Source organism: Microcebus murinus, chromosome 1 (assembly GCF_040939455.1).
Source record: "Microcebus murinus isolate Inina chromosome 1, M.murinus_Inina_mat1.0, whole genome shotgun sequence".
In the NCBI taxonomy this organism is placed as follows: domain Eukaryota; kingdom Metazoa; phylum Chordata; class Mammalia; order Primates; family Cheirogaleidae; genus Microcebus; species Microcebus murinus.
In genome coordinates, this window is record NC_134104.1 from 139,478,284 (window position 1) to 139,502,195 (window position 23,912).

The following is a 23,912-nucleotide window of genomic DNA, read 5'->3' on the forward strand; positions in this document are numbered from 1 at the left end:
GTCATGAACTCTACCAATGGACCTCATCATTCACATTCATTCATTCAATATTTACAGAGCATCTACTACATGCATCATACTGTCCTAAATGTTCTGGAGTCTCCAAAAAGAAACAGACATGCAGTCTGCCCTCAAAGAATTTGGTCTAAGAGATGAAACAGCCAGGTTAGAAAAGTCTTAGGGAGTGAAGACGACCACTGTGCATGAAAACAATCTGCTCTGGGTAGGTTAGGGGGTGCAGTAGACATGACCTGTTCCCACCCAAAAGTCATTACCCTCTTCTTCCTTGCTAACAAAAACCCAATTATGGTCTCACTAGGATCCAAGACCCCTTTGATTTCAAGTAGGGCACACTCCTTTCCACAGCCAAGGAGGATGACTCATGAAAATCCAGTGACCCATTACAAGTTATAGGTCTTGGGATAGATCTACACTCCAGGCCTGCTATGAGATAAGGGGCTTTCCTCTCCCAAATAAAGACAAGTGTTGAGAAGAGCCCCCATTTCTCCCTTCTTTCTAAAGGATGTGTTGTGAAATGCAATGATTAGAACTAGAGCTATGATGTTACAACCACAAAGATAAAAAGCCAACAGCAGGAAGGAAGGAAGACTTCTGTGTCTTTGAGGCCTTCCTGAGTTATTGCACCAAACCTAGAACCCCCTACTACTAGAATTATTTTGTGAGAAAATTAAATGTATTACTATTTAAGCTGCTAATTATTGGGTTTTCCGTTATTTGCAGCTGAAAGAGTCTTACCCAATACCAGAGATAGTGTGGTATAAAGGAAAAGGAACTAGTTCAGGAGACAGGAAGTCCAGATACCAATTTTGTCTCTACCACCAACCAGTTTTGTGATGCCTGGCAAAATAAGTCAACCACTCCAGTTGGGGAGTGGCTATTTTTTTTTTTTTTTTTTTTTTTTTTTGAGACAGAGTCTCACTTTGTTGCCCAGGCTAGAGTGAGTGCCCTGGCGTCAGCCTAGCTCACGGCAACCTCAAACTCCTGAGCTCAAGCAATCCTCCTGCCTCAGCCTCCCGAGTGGCTGGGACTACAGGCATGTGCCACCATGCCTAGCTGATTTTTTCTATATATGTTAGTTGGCCAATTAATTTCTTTCTATTTATAGTAGAGACGGGGTCTCACTCTTGCTCAGGCTGGCTTCGAACTCCTGACCTCGAGCAATCTGCCCGCCTCGGCCTCCCAGAGTGCTAGGATTACAGGCGTGAGCCACCTGCCCGGCCTGGGAGTGGCTATTTGACTCCTAAAGACTATTCTAAGATTTAGTGATTCATTGGCCATGATTCAAAGGAAAAAAAGAGTCTGTGCTACAGAACCTGGGAAGGATATGCAATCTGTTTGATGATGAGATGAGAACTAGGGTGGGGAAGGGTAATCCTACCGGCCCATGAACTTATTATTTGTAACAAGTTTTAAATGTGACCAATGACATTTCCTGTGTAGCAACCATTTGGAATAAAACTCTGTGAGGTTATCACAGGGTTTCCAATCATTATAAGTCAGTGATAGATAGCTGCCTCACTCCTCCATCAAACAGTTGACAACAAATATGTGCCGAGTATTTTGAACAAAACTATAAGATTGAGAATTTGGGTTAAAGGAATTAGCTAAAGGATCAAAAGAACATATTACCTTGTTTATGGTCAAATATCTATCACCATCCCACAACCTGACACATCCTCAATCAACGTCTACCTATATGTTTATATATCATGGAGATGAGGAAGAAAGTGATGATAAAAACGATTGAGGGAAGTGTAGTAGCCAGGCTTCAACTTGAACGTCTGAGGATTTCAAACTGACAGCTTTATATAGTAAGTGGCTCAAAAGTTCAGTGCTAAAACAACAATTCAACCAAGAGCATGAAAATTCTTGAGGCAGAACTCAGCTAAACCTTTCGTATCAGTCTCCCTCCTTTATATATTTTTAAAACAATTTCCCACCCTTTGGGAAGGGGGGATTATGACATGCTTACTTGAAAATTCAGTTCCACAACTTTCTAACCAAAGTCCATTTGGCTTACTTATATGCTGATCTTGTGCTCAGTCCATAAGACATTATGAGAAATCTTTCTAAACCTGCTTGACTTGGGGGTCTAGGGTGCGTGGTCTCTCGACAGAATTGTTGCCACTGCAATACAATTAATTAGGCAAAGCTTCTAACTAGCACAACCAACAGAGGTTGACAGGAGTTGGTGGCATGCTCTGAGTCACAGGCTTAAAAGCCCACTGCTCAGGGTCTCCAGCAGTGGAACTAATAGTACTGACTGTCCTAAAGCCAGAGGTAGCCGTCTGTGGACCAGGCATTCGCCTCAAATGATTAACACAACATTATTTTTCCATCTTATCCACTAAGGATTGGAGGAAGCTTTCTAAATCCAAATGTTCTTCAACTAGTGGATGGATAAATAAAACTGTAGATCCAATGGATACTACTCAATGCAAAAGGGATGAGCTACTATGATTCACATAACATCGTGGATGGATCTCGGATGCATCATGCTAAGAAGCAACAGAAGCCCAATCCAAAAGGCTACGTCGTACTCCAGGACTCCATTTATATGACATTCTAGAAAAGGTGAAACTATAGGGACAGGAAACAGATCAATGGTTGCCAAAAGCTGGGGGGAAGATTTGACTAAAAAGGGACATAAGAGAACTTTCTGGGTAGGGTGAGGTGACAGAACTGTTCTACACAGATTCAGTATAGTACCCTTTATCCAAAATGCTTGGGACCAGAAGTTTTTGTGTATTATACCACTTAAGTGTCCCAAATCCAAAAATCTGAAATCCAAAACACTCTGTTGGGCACTTCCTTTGAGTTGTTATGGCACCCCTCCAAAAGTTTCAGATTTTGGAGCATTTTGGATTGTGGGTTTTTAGATTAAGGATACCCAACTTACACTTTGATTTGTTAAAACTGATAAAATGGCATTTTAATTGGGTGAATTATATTGTTTATGAATTATGCCTCAATTAACCTGACTTTTAAAAAAAAAAGTCAAGGTTTTGCCTCTCAGAGACATCTTCCAGAAAGGTGAACATGCATGGTCACCTGTGAGCTCTGTCATTCAAGATGGGTCTCCTCATGGCACTATCCGAGCGGTCCTCAAACTTTTTAAACAGGGGGCCAGTTCACTGTCCCTCAGACCATTGGAGGGCCGGAATATAGTTTAAAAAAACTATGAACAAATTCCTATGCACACTGCACATATCTTATTTTGAAGTAAAAAAACAAACGGGCAAAAACACCCGCATGTGGCCCTCGGGCCATAGTTTGAGGACGCCTGCATTATGCTCCCCTATGCCAATAGCCCACCAGTCACTATGCAAAGCAAGAAACAGAAACCACTCCAGGCATTTCAATAAGAAAGGGATTGAATATCAGAATTGGGTGCCTACAGAATCATTAAAAAGGCTTTAGAAGCAGAAGTCAGGGGGCCCTTGGAGTTTTGAATTCATGGTCACATGTTGCAGGCAGCTGTGGTCCCAAGGTGAAGAAGGTGCTGCTGCTCTTACAACAGCTTCTCACACCCAGGCAGGTGGGACTAAGGCCCCAGACCAATGAGTGTGGCCACCACAACTGCTCTAAACACTCAGATCTCCATGATCTTGCCTCCCAGCAGCACCAGCAGAAGGAACTTGGTCTTCCAAAACTCATACAAATGTATCTCACTGTTCCACACTTAGAAATCCGGCCATAACAAAGTCGGGGACATGTTGCTGTTAGGTTTCCAATCTCTCCAATCAGGAGGGTCGAATGAAGGTCAAGAGAGCTAGTCCATAGTGTCTACCTCATTAACCATCTTTCTTGTCCTAAAACAAGACATATTTAATGAAGAGGCACAACAAAAACGTTTTTCTGCCTACACTTACATTTTAAGTGGTATTTGAGAGTTTAAAACTGCTCTACTAATGGGTAAAACCAAGATCCTAACTCATTTCATTATGGAAGAATATTTTTCATTTTCACATTTAGTTAGTTCTAGCCCCTGCAGAATAAAATTTTAAGATCGCTGCATTTAATAACAGAGCCAACCACAGTTCTCTTCTAACTCATATATTAAACGCATGCTGCTCTTTGAGTTTTATTCCACTGAGAATTATACAGACTAAACCTGAAAATGCATTAGTTTTCCAGATGTAAGTTACTATACGGCAAGACAGAACCAAAAAAGGGAAGGTAATTTTATCCCCAAGGACCTAAAATGATTGAAATAATAAACAGAAGAAAACAGTTTATTAAGCTAAAGCACCATAATAACCACAAAATTCTTAAAATTAGTTCCCCAATAATCACTTACATAAGTAACTATAATCTCTATATCAAAAGGGATAAGGAACCTTCTTCTAAGGAATTTTTAGCCTCTAGGAATTTCACTTCATTCCTTACAGAGCTATTTCTCCAAATTGTATAGAAGGGAGGCAATGGAAACATTTTCCTTTTTTTTCTGACAGGAAAACTATTGGGTGGATTTTGCTAGCTTCTTCAACTATTAAGACAAAAAATGTGACAAAGCACAATGGCCTCAAAAGAAAAATAGTGTTCAACCAACACGAGCTGTTTGGGTTTGGAAAATCATCTAGCGTAGTCGCTGGGAAAAATAATGGGAGTCTTTGCAAAAGAACTCTAATTCTCCCTTCTCGGAAAACCATCAAAACACCATCGCCCCCCATAAATCTCTCACTGCTATAAGCGATCATCAAACAGCATCGTATATTGCTCTGACAAAAGGATTAAGGGGAAAAAAAATGACAGCCAGAAATTAATGATTGTCCCTAACTTAATGAGAAAGGCTCTGGCTAATTCTTTTCCTTCAGGGTATTTTCAAAGAGTTGAACATGGGAATAGTTATTTCTTATGGACAATTGTATATTATCTTCTGCAAATGCTGCTGACTCATGAGGGAAAGCAGGCAACAATTTTATGTAAAAACAACAGACCTGGCCTCTCAAACTTTGGGGAAGTCAGAGAAAGCACCTATCAGGGAAAAACCAAAAGAAACACTAAGAATGATTCACAGAGTAAGGAATATCACCAGCCCTAATAAGTAAGTTTATTAGCTTCTGGCCCCTGTTAGGTTTTGCACGAAAATGCTGCTGGAAATGATGATTAAAGATCTAATGACTCACTTCTCTACTGTGCACGCCGTTGCCAACTTACCTTTCAATGCACTTACACGTCACCCACGTGTTTTTTTTCAGCCTGAAACCCCTTGTAAATACGGGCCAAACACCTTTTAAAAATTCACAGCCCCTAGTCACTTCACAGCCTGCTGCTAAGGCACCTTAACGACACCCAATGAAATATTTGTAGGCAGACTAATCTGCCTTTATAAGAGCTAGGCTACTAAGTCACTGTCACCGAAAATGAAGCTTGGAGAAATTGATAACCAACGCCATTTGATCAAAGAAGCTGCCCTGGGGCTTTTAGCCTTACAAAACAGACTCTGTGTGTGTGTTCCGCCATTTTCAGGCTAAAATGATTTCAACTGACAATAAAAACAACTCTAACGCATGGTTTAAAGGAGGCTTCAACCTAGTTCAAGAGATTATCTCAAGAGGACATGTGCATAAAAAAAAAAAAATTTACTCACGACACAAAGCAAAAGTGACACAAGGCAACACTGCATTTGGCTCCCTTCCAGCTGCCACTTAGAGGCAGAGTTAGGAGAACCAAGCCGAGGGCAGGTGACAAGAGTCCACAAAGCCTGTTGGGCCTGGCTGGTCGTCAAGATCCACGAGGGCTGCTCCTCCGTGACAAGGCAGGGGCAGTGGCCTCTGCAGCCAGGACCAGGGCTGCAGTGCCAGGGCCTACAAGGAGTCTTGGCCACTGTCCCACGGGGGCCGGCCTGGGTCAGGGGCATGCAGGAGTCGAGCATGTGAGGCAAGAGCTTGTGTCATCAGCAGGAACCACAGGAGGGAGCCATTATTCAGGGGAGCAACAGTGATATATTGTAACTGCTCCTGTCATGTCAATAGGCTTCATTTGAACGGGCCTGTTAGAATTTCTCCCACTTGACGTGGAAATGACTCCCATTTCAATGAAAACAGGAGGCTCCTCATTCGGAGGATCACAATTCCCCCACGGCAGCAGCCTGCCCCAAGGAGCGAGAGAAGTGCCAGGCGTGCACATAGCTGATTTTTGTCTCTCCCGGCAGTGCTTCCATTGTGCAATTTGTCTCCTCTTGAAACAAAGAGACGAGCAAGTTACAAATATAATTACTATATATATGAACAAGCAAGAACACAAGCCACGCGAGAGGACACTGGCTTACCTCTGGCTCTGGCCGCAAGGTTGGCTCTTCTTCGGCGGAGTTTGGTAAGATTGCCCAGGTTATGTTGGCACTGGCTGATGGCAAAGAGCCAAGTGTCCCATTTTTCATCTGCTCCGCGGAATGTGACTTGGGCCCGTGCCATCCCAGGATGTTTTCTGAAATAGAGACCTAGAATGATGCCAAGTATTTTCCAAATTCAACATTCATAGCTCATGACATATCCATACCTCCCAGGATGAGGAGACTGACTTCAAATGGGCCCTGTGTGAAACAGGGGGGCTTGTTTTGAATAAAGTACCGAGCGTAGACCGTGGATTCTGTCTATTCATGAGCTAGTTTCTGCATAAATTCAAGATCAGAATCATAACGGGCTGTTTCTCTCTCCAAACCCGGACAAAAATAATTCCCACGTCGCCAAAGTCAGGTAAAGGTATATTTCTTATTTTTCAAGTTTTAAAATATATGTTTTAAATATTTGCAATAAAAAACACAAGTCAAATGTAATCAAAAGTGGCTGCTTGAAATGTGGTGAATGCCAAGTAGCACCATGACCGTGGCTCAGAAACGACGCCTGGCCTGCCCCAGTTATGCCTGGGTGTGCCCATGGCAGGAAGCCCCACTGCTAAGGACAGACGTGGGCATTCCTTTCTAGCAAGAAACACTTTCCTAAATACCAATCTCATAAACCAACAAATTTTTCTAATCCTCCCTCACCCCCTTGGGGTAGGGGGAGGGGCAGGGGAAGACTTTTTACTCTAATATATTTTTTTAAGGGTTATAGGTTATTGTATCAATATTGTTATATGCCTCCTAATGGGGACAGGAGTAGCCAGAGGCAGACTTCTTTACCCCATAGCAACTCTGTCGTTAGAATAAATTGGTCTCAAACTCAGCTGCTTCACACTCTCGAGGTTGTGCTCCCAGTCTAAGAGCAAGGATAAAGGATAAAGAAAAGTTAGGCATGGCCGGGTGCGGTGGCTCACGCCTGTGATCCTAGCACTCTGGGAGGCCGAGGCGGGCGGATTGCTCCAGGTCAGGGGTTCAAAACCAGCCTGAGCAAGAGTGAGACCTCGTCTCTACTATAAATAGAAAGAAAGTAATTGGCCAACTAAAAATAAATATAGAAAAAATTAGCTGGGCATGGTGGCACATGCCTGTAGTCCCAGCTACTCGGGAGGCTGAGGCAGGAGGATCCCTTGAGCCCAGGAGTTTGAGGTTGCTGTGAGCTAGGCTGATGCCACGGCACTCACTCTAGCCTGGGCAACAAATGAGACTCTGTCTCAAAAAAAAAAAAAAGAAAAGTTAGGCACAAGTGGAGATTGATTCGTGAGTTAAAACTTAACCTTTCTGAGGTTCCACTCACTGATAAAGCAATCGTATCTGTCAGCCTTTTTCTCTAGAGTTAAAGAAAAATCTACAAGGATCCCAAACTTTCCTAAGGTATTCCTAGGAGAATCTGGTCGATGTATGCAAAATAACAGACATACGAAAGGGCAGTCCGTGTGCTTACCCAGGGAATGTGTTGCTGGGTGCAGTATTATCCAACCCCAGTATATTTTTCTACAAAAACAGTTTTTGTAAAATGTCAAGTGTGGCCAGGCGAGGTAGCTCACGCCTGTAATCCTAGCACTCTGGGAGGCCTAGGTGGGAGGGATCACTCAAGGTCAGGAGTTCGAAACCAGCCTGAGCAAGAGCAAGACCCTATCTCTACTAAAAAAAAGAAAGAAATTAATTGGCCACTAAAAATATATAGAAAAAAATGAGCCAGGCATGGTGGCGCATGCCTGTGGTCCCAGCTACTTGGGAGGCTGAGGCAGGAGGATTACTTGAGGCCAGGAGTTTGAGGTTGCTGTGAGCTAGGCTGATGCCACAGCACTCTGGCCAGGGCAACAGAATAAGACTCTGTCTCAAAAAAAAAAATGTCAAGTGTTAAGAGCACACAACTCTGCCACTTAAAAGCCTCAAGTGGCTTCTCACTGCAATTGGAATAAAATCTCAACTGCCTGGCTCTCCTCTGCAGCCCAAGAGCCGAGGCCTGCCCAGCCTCATTTCATTCTCTCTCCCCAGTGCTCACTATGCTCAGATTTTGCTGGTATTTTTTTCCATTCCTCAAATGAGCCAAGTTTGTTACCATCTCGGAGGCTTTCTGGGTGCTGTTCCTTCCTCCAGTCCTTCTACGTGGGGCAAGAGGAGGTCTGTGCACATCCAGGGGCAGCTAAATATCACTTACTTAGAATGGCCATCTGGGACCCCACTGACCAACGTAGCACCCCACAGGCACTCCCTGTCACATGACTCTGCTTACCGTCTTCACAGGACTCGGTGCTCTCGGCATTCAGTTCACTCATTTACTTGTCTATTACCTTCCTCTCCTCCCTGGAATGTCAAGTCCTTGGGGACAGGGACAAGATTGCCCTTGCTCACAGCTGTGTCCCCCGCTCTAGAACACAATCCAGCAAAGAGTGTGTGCTCATTGTGGATGTGCTGAATGAGTGAATGATGACTAAGATAGAGTAAGTCTGAAAAAGAGTGAGTTTCATGGCCTTCTAAAAATTAATTTAAAAATGGCCAAAAGAGAGACAGGAAATAGAATGTTGGTTGCCATGGGCTGGGGAGTTGATGGGAGGGAATGGGGAGTTGTTATTTAATAAGTATAGAGCTTTGGCTTTGCAAGATAAGAAGAGTATTGGAGACTGGCTACACAACAATGTGATATACTTAACACTACTGAGATGTACACATAAAAATGGTTAAGATGGAAAATTTTTAAGCTATGTGTATTTGATCATAATTTTTTTAATAATAGCAAAAAGGCACCCATATAGCAGGCCTTGATATCATTTAAAAAAAGGTAAGAACTCACAACACTAAACTCAAAGGCTAAACAGTAAGCTAACCCCAGAACTTCAGAAAAATGTCCACGAGGCACAATAAGGCAGATGGAGATGGACTAAGAAACCAACCCAGGATTCAAGACACCAAAAGCTGCCACAAGAGAGGTGGACAGATACTTCTTACCTGTCCTGCTGACGGAATCCCACCTCAGAGACCCCACGTTGGATTCCAATCTTAAATACTGGGCAGCTGTCCCACAAATGCAGGGGTACTATTTCAAATTTTTTAATTTTATTGCTTAAGTAGTAAACATCCTTTAGAGCAGTTAGGAAGTCTTAAAAACCGCTAGAGAAAAAATGAGATATGCTTGCTTAGGCAATCAGGACAATATTTTCACTATAACTCTCATATCTCAACTGTGTCCCTCTCTCATCTCCATCCTACTGTCATCTAAACATGGTGACCCAGGACCCAGTAGGGCAGGAAGTAGCATCTGGCCCAACTGCATCCTGGGATAGACAAGGACCAGGGCAGGATGAGTAAGGTGGGAATGCCTGCTGGGAAATGTAGTTTTCAATGCACTCCATGGACTCAGAGTATCAAAGAACTAGTACAAAGCCTGTCTCAGACCAGTCCAGCTGCTCTAAAAAAATGATCACAGGTTTAGGAGTCTGGATAGATCATCTCCATTTATTTGGGGCTGAATGAGAAAAAAGTTCTAACGTGGAATCAATAAAAAGGATTGTACAGAGCTTGGAAAAACAAACATTGTTCCCAAGAAGGCTTAGAGGAAGAATATGTCTCAGAAATGTCTAATATAAGGTGTCAGAGAAAACACCAGGAAAGATATATCCTCAGCACAACACAGAATAAAGTAGCCTCTATGAAGCAAGAACAGAAAAAGTCAGAAGAAGAAAACAGGCTGTGGTGAACAGGAAGCTGAATGCATCAAGCAATTATCATAAGGAAACTAGGTTGTCATTAATAGAATTAAAATTCACACTGAGAACAGGAAAAAGCAGAATCAACAACGTAGAAAGTCAAATAAGCAGTGTGTTGCGAAAAGGAAGTTCTACCAACACGCAGTTGCAAAAGACACAGAGGACAAACGTGAGATAAAAAATATTAGAGGAGATGCAGAACAGAGATCCAAGAGACAGAGGATCCGTGTTCCTGAAGGAGGGAGACCAGGTCAAGGCAGCTGAAACAACGATGACAGGATAAAGAAACGTCCTGAGCCAAACAGCGACCTGCCAGTGTTGCTTAAAGTACCCACCATGCTCCACAAAACCAATGGGAAGAAACTCACGTCAGGACGCAGCTTAGCAATGTTTTCTCAGGCTTTTTATTACTGAAATTTCAAGCACGTACAGAAGTAGACAGACAGAATAGTATAATGAACCCCTCGCTCATAAAGTTTAGCAACATTTTCGAATAGCAAAAATCAAGAGCAAAATTTTCCAATCATGTAGGCAGAAAAATGAGACCTGCCTTAATGGAAAAATCATATCAAGTCTTGAGTTTTGCTATACCACTAAATGCCAGAAAACAAAGAAAGGAACAGAAGAAGGCAAGTACAAGTCTACAGATTTGGAGTGAAGCAGGGAGCTGGGAGATAATGTTCCTCCCCAGACAAATTGTCTTTCTTCTGGTAAGAATGGCCAACATTTATTGAGCTCTTGCTACAAGCCAAGGACTAGTGTATGCACTTCACGTGTATTAACTCACCCAATCCTCATGGCGACCCATGAGGTAGGTAGTAGTCCGCCCACTTGACAGATGAAGAAACAGAGGCACAGAGAACTATTTAATAGCAAGTGGTAGAATCAAGATTCGAACCCAGGCAGGCTGGGCTCCTGAGCCCAGGCTCTCATCCTCTGTGCTAGATGCTCTCAGCAGCACTGCAGAGACTCAGAAAATATTACCTTCTTAGGGGGAAAATTACTTGAAAACACTTAGCAATACACAAAGAAAACAAGCTGAATTAGGAACTGGAGAAATGAAGAAGGCACGTACTAAAAGGCTGGGGTGAGCCATGAGCCTAGTTAAACACACAGCTGAGCAGAGCTGGGCCTAGGATCAGCTACTGAAGATACTCGCCTCAGGCACAAAATATAAGGAAGCACCAAGAAGCTCATTAATCAAGATTAATGGTATTCTGGTTTTAAGAGACGGGAGTCTCGCTATGCTACCCAGGCTGGAGTGCAGCAGCCATGCACAGCTGTGATCTTACAGCACTACAGCCACGAACTCCCTCTGGATTCAAGTGATCCTCCAGCTTCCTAAGTAGTTGGGACTACCAGCATACACCACCACACCCAGCTAAGATAAATGGTATTTTAATACAATTTTTTTTTTTTTTTTGAGACAGAGTCTTGCTTTGTTGCCCAGGCTAGAGTGAGTGCTGTGGCATCAGCCTAGCTCACAGCAACCTCAAACTCCTGGGCTCAAGCGATCCTCCTGCCTCAGCCTTCCGAGTAGCTGGGACTACAGGCATGTGCCACCATGCCCGGCTAGTTTTTTGTATATATATTTTTAGTTGGTCAATTAATTTCTTTCTATTTTTAGTAGAGACAGGGTCTCGCTCTTTCTCAGGCTGGTTTCGAACTCCTGACCTCGAGCAATCCGTCCACCTCGGCCTCTCAGAGTGCTAGGATTACAGGCGTGAGCCACCACGCCCAGCCTTTAACACAATATTTTTAATGGAAAAAAAAAAAAGTAAACCTTGCAGGACTCAGGACTCACTTGCTTCACCCTAATCTCCAGCCTATTGGATCTTACCTGCTATGGACTGAATGTTTGTGTCCCCTCCAAATTCATGTGTTGAAGTCCTAAGCCTCAATATGACTCGACTTAGAGATAGGGCCTTCACAGAACTAATTAGGATTAAATGAGATCAAAAGGGTAGGGTCATGATCCAATTGGATTAATGTTCTTAAAAGAAGAAGAGAGAACAGAGCCTGCTTGCTCTCCACACACGCACACCAAGGAAAGGGCATGTGTGGACACAGTGAGCAGGCGGCCATCAGCAAGCCAGGAAGACAGTGCTCACCAGAAACCTGTGTCTGGAATTGACTGGAACGCTGATCTTAGACTTCCATCCTCCAGGAGGGTGAGAAATACATTTCTATTGTTTAAGCTACCCAGTCTACAGTTTTTTTATAATAGCAGCCCAAGCTGACTAAGCTGACTGTTTTTATGTAATATTTTGATATTTTGTTTATCATGGACTATTTTCACATTCATTTTGGTTAAAATATATTTCATCAAAGGATCATTTATCTTTATTACCCAGATTTTTGACACCCTCTTCCGTTTTTCACTCAAGCCTAGTGCCTCCCTTTTCTCATTCTAGTCCCAGCCCTGGAATCGGCTGTGTATAAGTTTTCTAAACATGGTTACATAACAGAATACCAAAGTCATAATTATTCTAAAAGAGAGTTAGTCATTATCATACATTATGTAAGTACTGTATTAATATTAAACTATTAATAATAACCCACATATTATAATACAAAAATTAAGAAGCATACTGGAGATGTAGAGGAAGTTAAAGTGTGCCCAGTCTTCATCATTAAAGGAATGAGTCAAAACGTAGTGTGGGGCCGGGCACGGTGGCTCACGCCTGTACTCCTAGCTCTCTGGGAGGCCGAGGCGGGCGGATTGCTCAAGGTCAAGAGTTCAAAACCAGCCTGAGCAAGAGCGAGACCCCATCTCTACTATAAATAGAAAGAAATTAATTGGCCAACTGATATATATATAAAAAAATTAGCCGGGCATGGTGGTGCATGCCTGTAGTCCTAGCTACTAGGGAGGCTGAGGCAGAAGGATCGCTCGAGCCCAGGAGTTTGAGGTTGCTGCGAGCTAGGCTGACGCCACGGCACTCACTCTAGCCTGGGCAACAAAGCGAGACTCTGTCTCAAAAAAAAAACAAAAAAAAAAACGTAGTGTGGCATCCTTGACTTTAATGTTTACAAAAATATAGGTTAGAAAATACTTATGAAGTTGGGCACAATGGCATGCACCTGTAGTCCCAGCCACTCGGAGGCTGAGATGGGAGGATCTCCTGATGCCAGGAGTTCGGGGCTGTAGTTCACTATGATTGCATCTGTGAATAGCCACTACATTCCAGCCTGGGCAACACAGCAAGATTAAGACCTTGTCTCTTTAAAACAAAAACAAAAACAAAAAAACCCAAAAGAATGCTTATGAAAATCTTAATATAACCACTATTAGAATTAATATACATATCATCTATTTCCCCAAAAGACTAAAGAAGAGTAAAGGAAATACAACCTATGTAGCAAAATAGAGAGGAAAGAAGAAAAACAGTTGGGAAACATAAAGACAAAAAGCATAAAGGAGACTAACAGAAAACAGCAGTTTTGAAGGCAAGAGTTTGACTACGGAACTATCTTCATTTATCCTTGGCCTTTGTTTGAGCCTTGCTTGGGACATTGAGAACTACCAGCTTCCGTCCGGAGGCCAGTGACAGGTAATGGCACCTGGAAGGGCCCTTCCTCTTCCTGTAACAGTGAATTCATGTATTCCAGGTGCAGTAAAACTAAAAAGGTTTTCCAAAATAGAATAGGACTGAAATTCACAAACTTGAGAAAAACATAAGGCATATATGTCCAGTGGAAAGTCCGGGTGTTAGTATCTAACTGATTTCTTTAGGGAGAAGTTGGGACTCAAAAACTTTGTTTAGACAGCTGTTAAAAAAAAAAAATCCATTCATCTGAAATATTCTACAATGCTAGTATTTTCTCTTCTCTTGATTTCCTATTTACTGAAAGAATTATCACATTTCTAACTTGGCTTTTAATCATAAAACAAAGGAAGGCGACTGTAAGTGGGGTAAATTGTCACCAAAAGCAACAGGTGTCATGAAAGAAGGTATAATAGACAGAGAAAGCAAAGGAAGTCTCTGAGTGGTGGAACAGAGATAAAAATGGGAGTCCAATAAAGTCTCCAGAGAAAAAGCAAAGCACAGCAGGAGGAGGACTGCAAACAGCCAGAAAAGCCAGAGTCCTTACAGTGGTCTCATTTATTTGGCCCCTTGCTGTCAAACCCAAAAATGGAAGAACCAAAGCGACGGGCTTCTTAATTGACACTCCCCCCCCCCAAATGTTTATAAAGAATGAAAAGCAGTAAGAAGAATGAGCTAAGGAAAGCATGCTAAATTCTGCTCTGGTTCTCTTCCTTTCAATTACGTGTCTCTGCATCTTTTGACCTCATTTACATCCAGGAGCACCTGTGCTGTCTACTGTGCTCCGTCAACGCTCTGCCATTGCGTTCTCTGGCAGCTCAGACTCCAGTGTCCTTTCCCAAGCACGTGTTGCACTCATTATGCTGTGAATGCCCAGCTCTTCCCTGGCACTAGAATGGGCTTGTCTGGTTACAAGCGTCTGCTCGGAATTCGAACCACCTTCCCTGGATCAAGACTTGCAAGTAAATAACTAGCCAACTGGAAGCATAGATGAGAGAGTACACTGTGCTCCCAAATCCCTTTAAAGGTCCAGTTTCTCTGCCACACCGGGAGTCTGCCTAAAGCTCAGGCTCCCAAGCAGCACAAACTTTTCCAGTTCTGAACACGGTTCCGCCTGCCATTTCCTCATAGCTCTAGGCTGGGGAAGACAGATGCCCAGTCCCCTGTCAGTCAGACATTGCCTCCATCAAGCTGTTGAAGAAGACCCAGCAGTCCCCCAGGAATAGTAAGAGAGCTGCATAATTTGAGCCTTGACCAAATTATGCCAAATTACTTTATTCATTTACATTACAAACCCCTCTCCATCAGCAAAAGTTAAGTGAAGCATTTCAGGCCAGTATATCTCAGTAAGAAGATCAGAGACAGATCTGGGAGCCAAAATGCGTAGGTGGGAGGCAGACGAAAACTAAAGTATCTTCAGATCTCGGTCCAGTCGTTCAGTGTGTTTGAAAAAAAAAAAAAAGGAGCATGAGAGAGAAACGTTTGTAGACAAAGGCTCCAAAGCCAACGTATTTCCTGGAAGACACAATGAAACGCTACAGAAGAGTCCCCCAAATCATTTCTGATTCAGAAGAGGGACAGCAGAATACACAGTGCAAGGATCAGAAGACAAAGAGATGTTAAGCAAGAACAACCTATGAGGCTATTTGGTAGGCTGCAAAAATATGGGCCTTCCTGCCCACCGAACATTGAAATAAAACCCTGGCAGAGTTTCACTTTAATGAGGTTTTGATTTCCACCAACCCAGCCTGGCACTTCTTAGACATACCCATTATATTTTTATCAGTGTGTGTCTGGCAGCTGCTACAGCTACTATCAACCTCGAGAGCCCTGAGAGTCTAAACAAACATATTTTGTGGCAACACTTCTGGAACCAACATACTCTCTTATCCCACTAGCTTGAGAGCCTGCAATTTTATTTTAACTGCAGGGCAACTAAGATGTTTTGCATGCAGGAAGTAATTCAAGTTTTTCTCCAATGTGTGGTACAGATATAAGATGCATGTAGATTGTCTTAAGACTTAAGGGGTGGTATCACATGGAATATAACTTTTAGAGGGGTTAAGACGATGAAAAAAACAAATGAGTCACTGTGATGCATCATACTCCCTCTGTTCTTCAATTTTTCACCCAAGTTTCTTGATGAAATGGTCAAAAAGAAGGGAAGACAGTCAAATTGAGGGATAGGGGCAGGGAAGACACCTTACGTGGTATGACTTCAGGGACACTGCTGGGTCTCCCCTCCTCCCAGTTTCCATTTCAACTTGTTGCCACATCTGAAATGCCACCAGTTCAACTTTATCCCTTCAGGCCCTTAAAAATGCCAGAGACCCAGTGAAAATCAGGAAAAAAAAAAAAAAATTAGAAATTTACCAGAAAGCCCTGAAGAAAGTTTTTTTGGGGGGGAATGAATCTCAGGAATAAGGAAACAGTTCAAGCTTGTATTTACTACTGAAAGATTCTCAGAATGAGCCCATTAGGTTGCAGAGGCTACAAGTTACAACACAGGGTGAGAGACCACAGAAACTGTGAAAAGTCTCCAGTCTAAGTCTGAATTTGTGCCCAAGCCCCAATGAGGGTCACAGAGGCACCTTCCAGATCAGAAAATGTCAAAGAGTCTCACTGAGGTTTCTGCATATTCAAGTTTCCTTTTCCAAGCTGAGAAGGAAGAGGAGAAGTAGAAGAGCAGGTTTGGTGCCTTAACTCTGTGCCTGATCGTGTGCAAATCCCCTCCCAGACTGGGGTCCTGCACCTGAATTGTTTTCTTTTGTTATGGAGGACATCAGTGATAGAATTGGCAGCATTCAGTAGATGAGAAAACAGGACTATATTCATGTTAATTTAGTGATTTTGATCATCGAGCTGCCTATTTAGGAGAGTGTCCATTTTTTAAGGAAATGCCTACTGAAGTCTTTCAGAATGGAGGGACATCAGGTTGACAACCTACTCTCTTAACTGGTTAGAAAACTGTATATACAGAGAGGGGAAAGATAATGAAGCAAACGTGATAAAATGTTACCCTTTGGAGAATTTGGAGAGGGACATATGAGAATTTTTCATACTACTCTTGCAACTTTTCTGACTTTTGAAATTATTTTTGAAAAAATAAAATAAATATATACCTGCCCCGAGAGAATTATGATGCTAGCAAGACACTGTCCCCAGCCCCAGTCTTCGGGACCCAGAGCCCACTGGGTGGTCTGGTCAGGATGGAACAGGGATTCCCAAGCAGGGGAAGGCATCAGCCACTGCGGAAAGAGCTGCTCGGTCCCCTCCGCTCTGCCCTTAGCTGGGTGGCCTTGGGCAATTGCTCAATGGCTGTGAGCCTCAGCACCTCATCTGAAGGATGGGTACAATAACACCTACTCTGTAAAAATTCCAGAAAACACGCAGCAAAGGCTGAGCCCAGTAAATGGCAGTTCGGATTACCGAAAGAAAACCAATTTACAGTCTACTCTGAAAAACCAGCTGTCCCTTTAATCGTCAGTGAAATGGAGGGCAAGGGGCACCAGAGGAAAGGAAATATAAACTGTCACTCAGAGCCTGCTTTACTTTCCATCATGTAAGTTGCCTCATTTCCTCATTAATTAAGTGACCCCTGGGCAACAAGGCACAATCAGGTGGTTTCTGTTGTTTTGTTAATAATAACGCTTTATCATTACAAATGACATGACCAACCTCAAGCTATTTTCACCTTTATCACTAACTATAATCTTCACTGATATCTTTATATCTGCTTATTGATTAAATCCTCCAAAAGGATCGGGGCATCTCAAGGGAGTATATTATTATCTTTGGCTTCTAGACAAAGAACTAGAAATGCTCCAGGTAAGTATTCCAGAGGAAGTCTCACATGGGCCCTTGAGGGGCCAGGCATGAGGTTGCTGGCTGCAGTGGGGTGGGCAGGGCAGAGGGTGGAGGTGGCGTGTGTGCGTGTCTGTCATCAGAGAGCAGCCAGGTAAAAACGTGCTAGGCGAACACCAGGGAAATTATGGACCAGATGCTACATGGCAGGGGATCTTAAAAACAGACCCCTGACAGGTGTGGTGGCTCACGCCTGTAATCCTAGCACTCTGGGAGGCCGAGGCGGGCGGATTGCTCAAGGTCAGGAGTTCGAAACCAGCCTGAGCGAGACCCCATCTCTACTAAAAATAGAAAGAAATTAACTGACCAACTAAAAGTATATATACAAAAAATTAGCCGGGCATGGTGGCGCATGCCTGTAGTCCCAGCTACTCGGGAGGCTAAGGCAGAAGAATAGTTGAGCCTAGGAGTCTGAGGTTGCTGTGAGCTAGGCTGATGCCACGCACTGACTCTAGCCTGGGCAACAAAGTAAGACTCTGTCTCGGAAAAAAAAAAAAAACAGAACGCCGAGTGCAAAAGTCACAAATGGAATGAGATATATAGCATGATCCCAGTAAATCCGAAAGGAATTCCATACTATTTATGCAGACGTGTTAAATTGTTCATAGAATGTTACATTTCTAACTTGCAAAACAAAAATACACGTAAACTGTGGAAGAGATGAACGGAGAGACACTTGGACCAAAGGATAGATGGATGGATGGTAGAGAAACAGATGATTTAAAGGAGAAAGACAATGGGACACACACACACACACACACACACACACACACACACACAAAGAATGGGCAGTGCTTGTTCCAAACACAGACAAGTCCACTGGGGTCTTACCGGAGGCCACTGGCTTGTGGCTGGGCTGGCTGGCCTGGTGCACGCTCTGTTGTAGCAAGCTGAGGCACTCCCCGAGGCAGCTGAGGGTAGCAGCAGAGGTCGCTTTGAGGAGCAGCAGATCCTGGTCCAAGGCAGTGAGGGGGCCAGAACCTGGCAGGGACTCGATGGCGTGCACCAGGTTCTTCTGCTGCCCTTCCACCTGGCTCATCATCTGCAACATGGGGAAGACAGAAAGGAGGTGAGGGTCGGAAGTCCTCCTCTTATCATGCTGGGGAGCCACACCTAAACCACGAACTGGGTAGAGCGAGGTGAGGGTCAGCTCAGAGAACGCTCAGTGCACTCACGTCCCTTGATGAGATACACAGTCCTGGGTGAAATCTGTCTAGGTGAATCTGTCCCAAGGCTCTCTGATCAAAAGAGAATTTTAGAACTTCAGAGCTGAAAGGGACCATCATCGGGGCCATCTGGGTGTATCATTTTACAGATCGTCTCAAGGTAAGTCAATAATAAATACATTAAAGGCAATCCCTATAGTAAAGTTCTTTTACTATAGAAGGTTATGTGAGATGGCAGGTATACCATGGTTTTCCCTAGAGCAAGGTTAATTCCTAGCTTTTCCTCCAGCTCCAACCCTTAACTCTTTGGCAGTCCTATTCAAACTTCAAGAAATCGAAGCGAACTCTGCGGTTGGTATTTGAATGAGATCACAGTGAAACCAATGCCAAACCACCCCCCACACGCCACCCCCCTGCAAAAAACACTAAACCTTCCTGCCCTTCTTCACACCATGTGACATGTCAAGAAGAAGAGATAAACCAGGAATTCCAGACCCAGCCCTACTCCATGGCTCAACCATGATGAATAACCATATCCTGTGGCCTGGCTTCAATTCTTAAGCTTATCACAGGACAAACAGGGGTCCACAGATCAAGGAGAAAGGAACTCAAGGGCCAGGAAAGGACTTTAATGGTTATCTTGAGAAGTTCATCCTCCACATGTGCATAACTTATCTCATTAAACAAGATGACATACATAAAGTGCTTAGCACCACATCCTGTAAACAATTCATTCTTCTGAGAAGTGGAAGAGCCTGAGCAACTGCCCAGGGTCACAGTGCTGGTGGCATCGGAGGCAGGAACAAGCTCCTGTTCTCTGGGCCACTGTTTGTTTTAAGCTTCTGCACAGAAGCTGTCCTTAATTTGAAGCAACATCTCCTGCTTTGTCACTGTCATCCCTGGAGGATCCTCGTCACGACCATGACGTTACCAGCTGGAAAGAAGCAATAATTCTTCAAGGACCACTGGATTTGGACACAATGCTCATTCCATGCTCGGCTTTTTTCCTTTAAATTTCCTTTTGAAAACACATACCTGCTATTTCCTCTCATTCGATATAGTTGTCTGCTTAAAAAAAAAAAAAAAAAAGTTCATCCTTGGCAATCCTGCTTACCAAAACAGGTGCCATTACTTCAGAATAATTCTTTTAAAAAGATTAATGTTAATAAGCATGTTGCACAGACATGATTTAGACTGTTCTCGCCTTAATGTGTACACCCATAATTTGGCCATGCAAACTGTTTTTTGCAGATTACAGAGGTTATACTTAGCCATCTGGCTCCTAAAACAGCACCTGGAACATAACAGGAGCTCAGTAAGTATTTATTTCTCCTTCAGGTTTTTGATTAAAAGTCACCTTCTTGAGAAACCTTCCCAAACAACCTAATTCAAAATTGCATCTCCAGCCCAACCCCTGGCACTCCAATAGTCCTTACCAACTTCATTATTCTCCATAGCACTCACTTTCCAACCTAACTTGTAATTTACTTATTATTATATTCATTTTTGCTGGTATGTAAGCAGGGATTATTATCTGTGTTGTTCACTGCTATATCCCAAGTATAACAAGTACCTCTTGAATGAATGAATCCAAGGCTCACTCTTCTCACTCAAGTGCAACAGAATCCATTTATGACACGAAGTCTACAGAAATCATATACTTGATGAGCATAATATGGCTGAGGATTTAGTAAAGGATAATACCTCCATTATCAGTTTAGATTTGCCAAGAAATACTGCCAACTCGTTACATTTAACTCTAAACAAGATGAAATGTCTATGTATTCACTGACAGTCACTATATGCACAACTGCTAACAGGGAAAAGCAGATTTTGAGCTATTTGTAGTAGTCAGCATTTCTGTAAATTCCTGCCATAAAACCTTGTCTTAGAAAAACGTGTTGGAAAAAAAGAAGGAACTATAATGAGGAAACATTTCACGCATATGTTTTTGACTATGAATGATGCCATAGCACTTAAGAGAAAAGGTGAGTAAAATCAGGCCATTAACTATATGGAATATACTCGATTTTAATCAACAAAAAGAACTGTATCCCAATTACGTAAGATAGGGTAAATACTTGTTAATTTGCAAGCATAGATATTATGTAAATCTTAGGTTGTAAAAACACAAAACTTGCCTAGAGGCTATTCTACTCTATTACAACAGAGGCAAGTGCTAAGAAATGGAATCCACCCATAAGCTCTCGGAAAAGTACTCAACGGTATTTACTGAGAGCTAGTCACCAGTGCCAAAGGCAATGACAGCCTTTTAGAGGGGGCACTTGCAAACGGCAATGGGGTGGGTTTGGTGGTTACAATGATTGAGAGAGAACTATGGCACTGAATGCTTGGGGGCCAGGGGTGCTGCATGTCTCAAGTTGGGGGTCACTGTCCACACGACAAAGAACTTCACTGTTTAAAATGCTAACAGCGTCCCCTTGAGTCACCCTTTGTTATCAGTAACCTTTGAGTCACCCTGGTTATCCATAACCAGGCACCTCTGGGTTTTCAACATCTTTCTTGGTAAACTGAACACTAAAAATAAAACAAGCCTAGCACAGTGATTGGCACACGGTAGACACCTCCTAAAGATTCATTTGCTCCCCTTTTTCCATGAGATGGAGACAGAACTCTAGTGACCACAATTGATGCCAAGCTTCACATTATATTAGCTCCAACAGATTCCAAAAGAAATTGAGTGAACCCTGAAAGAAATGCAGCATTCTTAGCTTCGAAGTTGTATATCACGGCTATTACTGCTCTCACATTTGCTAAGGCTAGGAGGCACAGCTGAAGACTCTTCGTCAGACTTCGGAAGAACAAGTTTTAGCTATTTCCATATCTCTCTAATGTTAATTAAGGGCACACAAGAGAAGATGAATATGATACTGAAAGGCTGCATGCACCAAAAATACCAACAAGAAATTCTTAAAGAGGCTCCTTCTCCCTTTCGAGGTGCCCATGGGCGTATCATCAAGAGCAAAGCATAACCACCAACAAGCAGACTCACCTACAGCGACTAGCCTTTTAAAAAAAAAAATGTTGAACCACTTACTTTAATTACATAAGTTTCAAACCAGAGCCCTAAACACTTCTTCCACAGGCACATCAACATTAATCATCTGTGGTGTTTAAAAACAAACTCCCAGAAAGCCCAGATTTCATTCCTTTCTGGCATTTGTCTTCTTCCACAGTCGGACATCACCAGGGTGTAACACCGGGGCAAAAACGGGTTTCCAAATTAAATTTCAGAGATACACCTCCAGAAAACGTCAACTCTGAGGGTGTGATAGGTAGGTCAAGTTGAACTTGACAGACAAGCAAACTACTCAGAATGGGGGGAGAAAATCCTATGGCATGCTTCCCACAGCACGAACAATGGCATATGCATTACAGAATCAAAGCATAGGAGTTAATGTTAATAGGATCAGTGGCTGCAGAAAGAGAAAGAAGAGATCAAAGAAGTTGAAACCCAGATGCAAAGATCAAAACCCAGTGATATCCAGCTCAACAAGTTTAGATGTGGCCAAAGAGTAGACAGGAGGAGGCAGAAAGAAGACAAGGGCCTCATTTGCCTTGACTGCTTCCTGCTTTTTGGAGCTGCAAGCTTTTGTTCAGGTTTTAGAGCCACCTGAAAAGTCCAATACTGAAGGTCCAGGTGTCAACAAATACAAGTTCAGTCACTCCTCCATTACTAACTAAAACCTCAGCATAAGGCACCTCTTGAACACAAATCCCTAATCCTAAAGTAACAAAGGCTGCTTGCCTTGGTTGGCAGAACCTCCCCACAGGTTCCCTGGTGCCTTTAGTACCTCAATCCGTCTTGCTTGCAAATAGACCAAACAATTTGATGTCAAATACAAGATGGCCTTGGTTTGGCCTTTCTCCTCAGTCTAGTGACAGTCCTGAGGCCCTGGTAAATCTCTCCTACGGGTCATGGATCAGGGGATGAATCGCTGGTTAACTTTTCCCTTGGCCAATGTCTTCACCTAGGCTTGAGGGCCTGCTTCAAAGATCTATAGACCAAAACCACACACACACACACACACACACACACACACACACACACACACACACAGAGCTTACTGTCTCTATTAACATAACTTTATTATTCTACTACCCTCATGAGCATTTAATATTCTAGGAGACTCTGCCCCAGAAATGGTTTGCTGGTTCATTGCAAGAACCATCAAATATCCATCAACTCTTTAATAAAAATCATCAACAGTTTGCCCGCTAAAATTCTTTAAACGCCTTGCCTCAAAATCTTTGCCTGTTGTTTCCACCAATCCTGAACTGTTGTATCTTGGTCTTTACTTGATCCTAATCAAGTCCCACATTGGAAAGCAAACTTCCAATTCTCAAATTCTGACCTCACCTTCCCCTTGGAGAGACACAGCCAACGCCCTGCCTAGGCAGTGTTCTTCCTTACAGTGGCAAATAATAAAGTCAACCTTGCCTCATTAATAGACTGTATTATTAGTATTTGGACAGCTGGCATCTGCAGTGCCTTTCTCCAGACTTCTGAGTGTTGGGGAACAGTTAAGTCCTGGCTTCATGTCTGAACAATTTTCTTCTTCTTCCAATGAGCTGTTGACTTTTCCTACCTGATATTCTCCCCTCTCCATATACTTTCCAGGCTATGTCTCTTGGTCAGGAATGACTGAACTTGTATTGTTGACACCTAGACCTTCAGTATTGGACTTTTCAGGTGGCTCTGAAACCTGAACAAAAGCTTGCAGCTCCAAAAAGCAGGAAGCAGTCAAGGCAAATGAGGCCCTTGTCTTCTTTCTGCCCTTTCTGCCAGATAGCTCCTGGCACAGCATACACCTAGAATGATAATCTACCAAGAGTTCCCTTTAGGCAGGGGCCTAGGCTCCTCCTTGGGACACCACTTCCCACATCCCCAAACGCAATCCCGTGTAGGCCAGTCCTAAACATCTTATCGCTCAAGCCTGATTAGGCAAGTGGAAAGAGAAACCCCATCTGGTATACAGACCTTCCAAATCCACGTTTCTCAGTGGGGTTAAGAAAGTGACAGTGGCGGGGGGAGGGGGGCGCATGGGCAATATATGTAACCTAAACACTTGTACCCCCATAATACGCTAAAATAAAATAAATAAAAAAGAAAGTGACAGTGGCAATAATGGACAAGATGAGCAGAAGGAAACGGGCTCCATCTCCAATGGGAAGAAGCTGCTAGCTGAACAGCTGAGGTTACAAAGAAAGAAGAATAAAGTAAAAAGACATGGGAAGAGAA

General features: G+C 43.1%; 1 protein-coding gene across 3 annotated transcripts in view; it reads right to left on the bottom strand.

Moving 5' to 3' along the window:
* Positions 1-23,912, bottom strand: part of OSBPL10 (oxysterol binding protein like 10) — a 286,393-nt gene that overhangs the window by 55,588 nt on the left and 206,893 nt on the right. For all 3 annotated transcript variants that reach the window (XM_076005966.1, XM_076005962.1, XM_012769171.3), the window contains 2 exons: positions 18,315-18,525; positions 6,296-6,450 (listed from right to left, as the gene is read on the bottom strand). In XM_076005966.1, coding sequence (XP_075862081.1) covers positions 6,296-6,450; positions 18,315-18,525 — 366 coding nt within the window. The remainder of the gene's footprint in view (positions 1-6,295; positions 6,451-18,314; positions 18,526-23,912) is intronic.